This window comes from Melospiza georgiana, chromosome 15, assembly GCF_028018845.1.
Source record: "Melospiza georgiana isolate bMelGeo1 chromosome 15, bMelGeo1.pri, whole genome shotgun sequence".
Classification (NCBI taxonomy): domain Eukaryota; kingdom Metazoa; phylum Chordata; class Aves; order Passeriformes; family Passerellidae; genus Melospiza; species Melospiza georgiana.
In genome coordinates this window covers 11,037,415-11,044,351 of record NC_080444.1, presented here as the reverse complement: position 1 = coordinate 11,044,351, position 6,937 = coordinate 11,037,415, and the positions used below count along the sequence as shown (strand labels likewise).

Sequence of the window (6,937 nt, the reverse complement as noted above, 5' to 3'; positions counted from 1 at the left end):
AAGCAACAGAACCCGCTCTGTGCTAGCAGCTCCTGAAATACCAATGTCTGCCTTACAGAGACTGGCGGTGGCCTTGGCTCTGTGCCCTTAGGTGGGAAGGAGCGACGAAGAAAGACTCCACAGCCCTCTGGTGCATACTTTAAATCAGCATAAACGCGGGCAGCGTTAATGGCCGTGCGAGCTGCGTGTCCCGGCTCAAACCCACGCTGTGGCCGCCGCTTTGGTGTGGCTGCCGCGTGTTACAGAGGCACCGCTGCCCTGCGGGATGCCATGTCCCGGGTCTGTGATACGGAATGCCATGTCCTGAGTCTGTGAGACCCCTGCGGAAAGCCATGTCTGTGCGACCGCTGCGGGATGCCATGTCCCGGGTCTGTGCGACAGCTGCGGGATGCCATGTCCTGAGTCTGTGAGACCCCCGCGGAATGCCATGTCCTGAGTCTGTGCGACCCCTGCGGAATGCCATGTCCTGAGTCTGTGAGACCCCTGCGGAATGCCATGTCTGTGTCAACCCTGCGGAGGATGCTCCCGGCCCTTCCGCAGTCCTTTCCCCTCTCCTCCCAGGGCCACAAGTGCCATGTGCTCGCCCCCAGACCGGCACATGACCCCCGGCAGGGAACCCTCCGGGGCAGCCCGACCGCTCCTCCCCGGTTCCACTCCCCTCCGCGCTGGGAGCGCCGGGCCCGCCCCGCCGGCCGAGGGGAGGCTGTCCCGGCCCTGCCCCGGCCCGGCGGGGCCCGTCCCCTCGGCTCCCCGGTCCGGCGGGCGGGCGGCGCCTGCGGCGGGCGGAGGGCGGTTCCAGGAAGTGGCCATATTGGATCCATTCAGCCGCAGCCACTCGCGGCGGGCAGCGGCAGCAGCGCTCCCGCCGCCGGAGCCGCGCCAGCCCCGGCCATGGCCGCCACCGACCTGGAGCGCTTCTCGGTGAGCACCGCCCCGCTCTCGGCCGCGCCGCTTGCGGTCTCTTTGTCGCTCGGGTGCGGGGGAATAGCCCAGCGGGTGGCGGGTCCCGGGCACGGCGGGGGATGCGCGGCCGCTGCCCCGCCGGCGGCGCGGGGGAGCCGGGGCGGGAGCGGACGATGCCGGTGCCGGTGCTCAGCCGCGGCGGGCGCGGGGAAAGTCCTTGCGGGAAGGTCCTGCCCGCGCCCTGGGCGGAGGGAGCAGCCGGGGAAGGGTTCCGGGGCCTCGCAGCCGCCTCTGCTGCTGGCACGGCCCCGGCACGCTGGGGAGTCCTGCCGGGATGCTCCTGCAGGTACCGGACCGTGTGTGTGCAGGCACGCATCGCCCCGCAAAGACAGGCGGCAGGAAATGGGGTCAAACAGCGATTGTTTACATACCGCTGGTATCCAAACACTCCGCAGTAGTAACTTAGCGGTGTGTATGTAACACAGGGAGAGGCACGCTGGTTGAAACACGGGTAAAGCAAACCCTTGAGGCTGGCTGCTCTCTGAGCCAATGTATGAGGAATGCTGTACAGCAAATATGGAGCGTGACCCGTGCACTGCCGCCTCTCTGCAGCTCACATGTTGTATAACTGCTATCGGAAGTCAATCTGGCTAAAATCTGTCGACCCAAAACTATTCTTTGTCTACAGCTTGAATTTTTTGTTGTTGTTGGAAGGGCTGCTCTCGTTAAATAGCTCGGTGTTGTGTCTTGTACTGTCTCAGAGCTAAAAAACATTTTTACCGCATTAAATAGTATAGTTCTCCAAAGTCAAAATAGTCTGGTGTGATATTACTAAATAAATGGGAACAGCAGTGGTGGCTGTCTGAATTATAGGCATGCCCTTTGAGCGCAAACAAGTCCCTGCTACTGTTTTCTCTGTAAGCTACTTTTTGCCAAGGAGCTCAATCCCTGCTTCATTTCCTTGAATCCTGGCCCAAAAGTTTCCAGCTCAGGAATGACTTTTCAAGACTGTAACTTACTTGAAACTTGCATAAAGGAAAATTGAACTGGGGCTCTCATTTAAGAAAGCTAATGTTTCTAGGCTCTGGGAGGAGTAGATTAAGGTAATGACAGTGACAGAATGAAAACACCAAGACTCTCTCACTGCAATTATTTCCGCATTTGTATCATATAAAAATACTTTTAATGTTAATTTGCTGTGCCTGCTGTTGCCTGTGCAGGCTTTCATAGGCATTAGAGGAATCTAAAATATTGCCTAGTTCTGGAGAAAAAATAATTAATTTGCTTTTTTGTGTACTTACATCAATACTCTGTCACTTTGATTTTAAAAGAGGAATGGGGAAAAAAATCCTTCTGATGGTGTTTGGCTCTCATTTGGGCACCAAAGGGAAATGGCTGGGCTCCAGCATGGCTTGAGTGCCCAACTCCGTTAGGAAAAAAACTGCTTGCTTTGTGCAATGGGTAGGGATGGGTTTATAGGGATTTTGAGGGTGGGAGAGCACCCTCTCATTTCCATTTGATGTGGGGCACACATCTGTCCCAGCTGCTGTTTCCTTTACCCCTAGCTTCCATCTCAGCTGTTGTTCCTCCAGCATCATGGAAACCTCATGATTCAGGTGTTCTGAGTTGTTCTTTCTGCAGGGCTTACAGGTTTCTTGTTGCCATTTTATATTGCCATACCTCAGCTCCTGAGCATGAAGTCCATGTGGGAGTAGCTTGTCACTGCCAAGCAAAGGTGCTGATAAATTCACTTATTTTTACCAGCTGTTTGTATTTGCAGTAGGAAGTAATGCTGAAAAAGCCTCTGAAGTGGGGTTTTGATACACAATGGGTCATGATTGGTGAAGCTATTTATAGGTGTCCAGCTGACAATGATATCCTGAAATGTAATGACCCTTAGGTTTGGATAATGTGTTTTGAAAACTCCCCAGATGCACACTTCCCTTGTGCAGTCCTCCAGATTGCCTCTCTCTCCAGCACAATAAAGTTCCCTTCAAGTGCTGCTGTTGGAAATGACCAACAAAAACAAATAAAAGGAAGCTCACCCATGGAAAACTGCCTCTGAGGCAGCAGGATCAGATCAGTGGTGCTCAACACCACCTTTGTTTTTGTGGCTGCATTGTTGTGAGAGAGATTTGCTTCAACCCCTGGAGACTGAAATTTTCTGCTCATCTGCTCTGGTAGCCACAGCTGTGTTCAGGACTTGGGCTGCAGGCATCACTTCTGGGGCTGCTCACCACCAGGGTGGAAGGAGGACTGATAAAGTTTGGTTCATTTATGAAATACGTTTATTTTGTCATTAAAGCTCACAGCTTCTCCATTGCCTGGGCTGGCCAGCGCTGAGTTAGCACATGTGGTGACTGCACTGGAGCAGACACAAGCAGTATTAGCAAGGATGTTGGGATGCTGAGTGGGAAACAGCCCAACCACCTCGTGCAAGTGGAAGCCAGAAGGTGCTTGAAATGCAGGAGCTCTGAAGGAGCTTGGAAAAGCTGGAAGGAGAAGAAGTGACTGGAGATGCATTGGAGAATAAATGAGATGAGATGTGAGACTGAGACTGTAAGACTTTCCCAAATCTGTTGCTTTCTCTCCTTTTAAATAAAGCACATTGAGCTCACAAAACTGTCTGCACTAACTCACAGCCTGACATGGTGGTGCAAAGGCAGTGAGCTCCAAACTGAGCAGTTCTGGGAGAAGAAGCAGGTGTCCTCAGTCTCAGGGTTGGGCTCAGATAAGAGTTCAACATGGAAAGCTAACTTTGGCTGATTGCTGTGTGTGGACACCATGACTGCCTGCACAGACAGGGGTGTGTGAACATTGCTGCCCAGGGCAGAGAGCAATGGACACTTCACCTGTACCTGGCAGTGTGTGAGCTGTGGCTGGGGACAGCTGTCCATTAGCAATCCTGAGGTTTCCCTTCATGTAAGTGATTGACAGCTGGGCTGGTACCGGCAGCTTTTTGATAAATTAATGTCCCTTGGAAGATCTTGGAGACAAAACACCACTTTATACAGAGGAAAGCTGAAGAGCAATTTCTTTGTTGGAAGTAGATGATGGGATTTGCTTTGTCTCAGAGTTGCTGAGTTCGGGGAGGATCTGACAAGTTTGTCAGCTGTGTGTGAGTGTTACCTGTTTACACACCACTGCCTTCTTGTCACCTGCTCCCAGCTCTGTGGAGGAGAGGAGCCTTTAGATGGTGCCTGTTCATGCCACAACTGCCATTGTGATAGACTTCATGTGTTGCTGCTGCTGCTTTCTGTAAGCTCAGGTTCAAACCCACAGCCTAAACCTGCTCTTCCTGTAAGGGGCCAGTGTGATGCCTTAGTCTATGAAAGATGGGCTTGAGGAGAGAACAGCTCTGTGTTTCATGACCAGAAGTCTTATCACTGCAGGTCCTAAGCACAGGGTTACATTTTCTTCTGAATGAACTCTCAAGGAAACCTTTCCATGGCTCAACTCCAGTGGAAAACGGGGTTGATTTGAATTCAGACATTCCCTCTGCTCTCTTTTTCACCCAGGCAGTTGGCACTGTTTGGGAGTTCCAGTATTAAATCTCTTTGTCTGTTTCTGCTATTCAGTTATTTTACCTTTTGCCTGGAAAAACTCAAGTGGTCCCCCATGCAGCGTGGAGCACAAGTGACAGATTTTTCTCCAAGCTGGTAGCAGGCACCAGAAAGCCAACCCAGCAGGAGCAGCCCTTCTTCTCCTGTGCTGGCCGGCTCTCCTGCCTGTAGTGTATGCTTTTTTGGGAGGGAACGATGCAGAAAATGGCTTTCCACTGGAGGGGACAAATTGCTGATTGCGTCTCCAAGCCTGAGATGCCTGCCCTGGAATTTCGCCTGTCCTCACACAGGAAGCCAGCTCTGCCTCAACCACAGAATCAATTACCTCAACCACAGCCCATGGCAGTTCAACACTTACTTTCAATGTATGCGCTGGGTACAAACATTGCCCAGAATAAGATGGTTTTTAGTTCTTTTTCCCCTTCCCCGCTGTGGTGCTGTCAGTGCTGGTGAATCCAGGGTGTCTCCTTCCTGCAGCATGTTGTTGTGCGTGGGAGCTGCCGAGCTCTCCGGAGCTCTCCTGCCTGCAGTGGGTGCAGGCCGTGGGTGGAGGGACGTGAGCTGGCGGAGCCCGAGGCCGCGTGTGCCCTCAGCACCGGCAAAACAAACGCAGGCCTGAAGAATGGCTCCCTTTCAGGAGCCGGCACGGTGTCAGGCCTTGTCAAGAATGGCTCCCTTTCAGGAGCCGGCACGGTGTCAGGCCTTGTCGTCTGTGCTGGGGTGGCAGCTGTCAGGCAGTCCCCAGCGTTGCTGGAAGGCCAGAAGCTCCCTAAATATTATCTTGTGTGGCAGAACAGCAGGGCTGTCTCCAGCTGCGGGGAGAGGCACAGCCCTGGCTCTGAGTGCCCCGCTGTGCCCAGTCCTGTCGTCTCAAGGCACCACTGTGCAAAGCAGGGCCCGTCACTGGGCTGTTTTTCTGTCTGCAGGAGCAGCAGTCACGCTCATCTCCTTCCCTTCCCTCTGGCTCCGAGCTTGGGAGGGGGAGAAGCTGGCATGATGCTGAATTGGCTTTTCCTGGGTTGTGCAATGAAGAGGAGGAATTTGGGAGGTGATGGGACTGAGGGAGACGTGCAGGGTGTGGGCAGGCTGTGCGCTTCACCCCACCTGTGTAGGGTAAGGCACGTTTGTGGGATTAGTTTTGATTATTCAGAATGTTTTGAACACACTTCAGGCTGTGGATGGGAGAAGCTGCTCTGTTTGTTTCAGATCCCCTGTTTGTGCAGCCTTTGGAAGTAACATTGTCCTGTCCCATACTTGTTTTGTTGAGATGGGCCTTGTGTTTATGCAGAATCTGCTTGTTTCTCTTCTTCCCCACATCTACATGACTGCAGCAAGCTCTGGATTGGTTTATACCTGAAGCTTTGCATTTGTATTCACTTATCATAAAAGTGTCAGCTAAGAGAGCCCAAGTGAGGAAAAAAAAATCCTGAAAGTGCTCTTTGTCCTCAGTCTCAGTCACGTGCTTTCCTTCCAGAGCCTCTTCTCTGGCATAAGTACCCGTGCTCCTCCAGTTTGTGACATTGGCATAAGTGTCCATGCTCATCCAGTTTGCGACATTGGGATGCAGAAGGTAAACCCAGACAGGGAATCAGCATCCTCCAAATGGGGTGATGGGAGACTTTGAGAGAGGAGTGGGGTCCGTGAGAACCACAGGATTCTTGGACACAGCCCTAATCACCGCTCTCGGCTTGTGGCTGACCAGGTCAGCGCTGTGAAGGCACCACTTTTAGATGTTAAGATTCCTTTGTGAAACCAAAAAGTGTCTGTCTCCCACAGGCATGAGATTCCAGGGATGTCAGACAGCTGGAGCAAGGTTCCCATCGAGCTCTGTCTCGGGGCTCTTGCCCTCTCTGGCTGCACGGCCTCAGCCCCAGACTGTCACAGGAGCCAGAGAGGCTGGGCTGGGTTTCCATCCAAGGCTTGGGGTTCTCCCATCCTCATCACCATTGCATGAGATGCTGTGATGAGTCTGCATTTTGTGTGCAAGGAAATATGTGGGGAATGCATCGAGTCCCCCACAGGCAGCCCTCAGCTGGCTCTGACTGTGGCAGAGGCAGGGCTCAGCCCTCAGCTCTGCTGAGTTCATGTCTGCCTGCGCAGGGCTGTACAGGCATGCCTTCAGCTGTGGCTGTGTGCAGCATGTTCCCTGAGCTTGTGGTGATGCTGGAAAATGGAACCTTGCTGTGTCTGCCAGGACCTCCCTGCAGCCCTCAGCTCTGCTGCTGGGAGAGGAGACCATCCCTGCTGGGTGCCAGGGCAGCTGGGGGCACAAGGGCATTGCCAGGTCTCTGCTCCACACCCTGCTCACAGCAGCCTTCCCTCCTGAGCCACACTGATCCTGCTTTCAGCTCTGCCACGGGGAAATGCTGCCTGGGGAAGGCGGCAGCTGGCCTCCCAGCAACATTCCCCTTCCCTTTTTCTGCAGCAAGGTGCTTCCAGCTCACATTCCTAAATATAGATTTATTCTGTAT

At 53.4% G+C, this 6,937-nt stretch overlaps 1 protein-coding gene across 3 annotated transcripts in view; it reads left to right on the top strand.

Moving 5' to 3' along the window:
• The first annotated feature begins 840 nt into the window (after positions 1–840).
• The window catches only part of SEPTIN8 (septin 8), a 40,611-nt gene continuing 34,514 nt past the window's right edge, over positions 841–6,937 (top strand). For all 3 annotated transcript variants that reach the window (XM_058035096.1, XM_058035098.1, XM_058035099.1), the window contains exon 1: positions 841–921. In XM_058035096.1, coding sequence (XP_057891079.1) covers positions 892–921 — 30 coding nt within the window. In that variant the 5' untranslated portion in view covers positions 841–891. The remainder of the gene's footprint in view (positions 922–6,937) is intronic.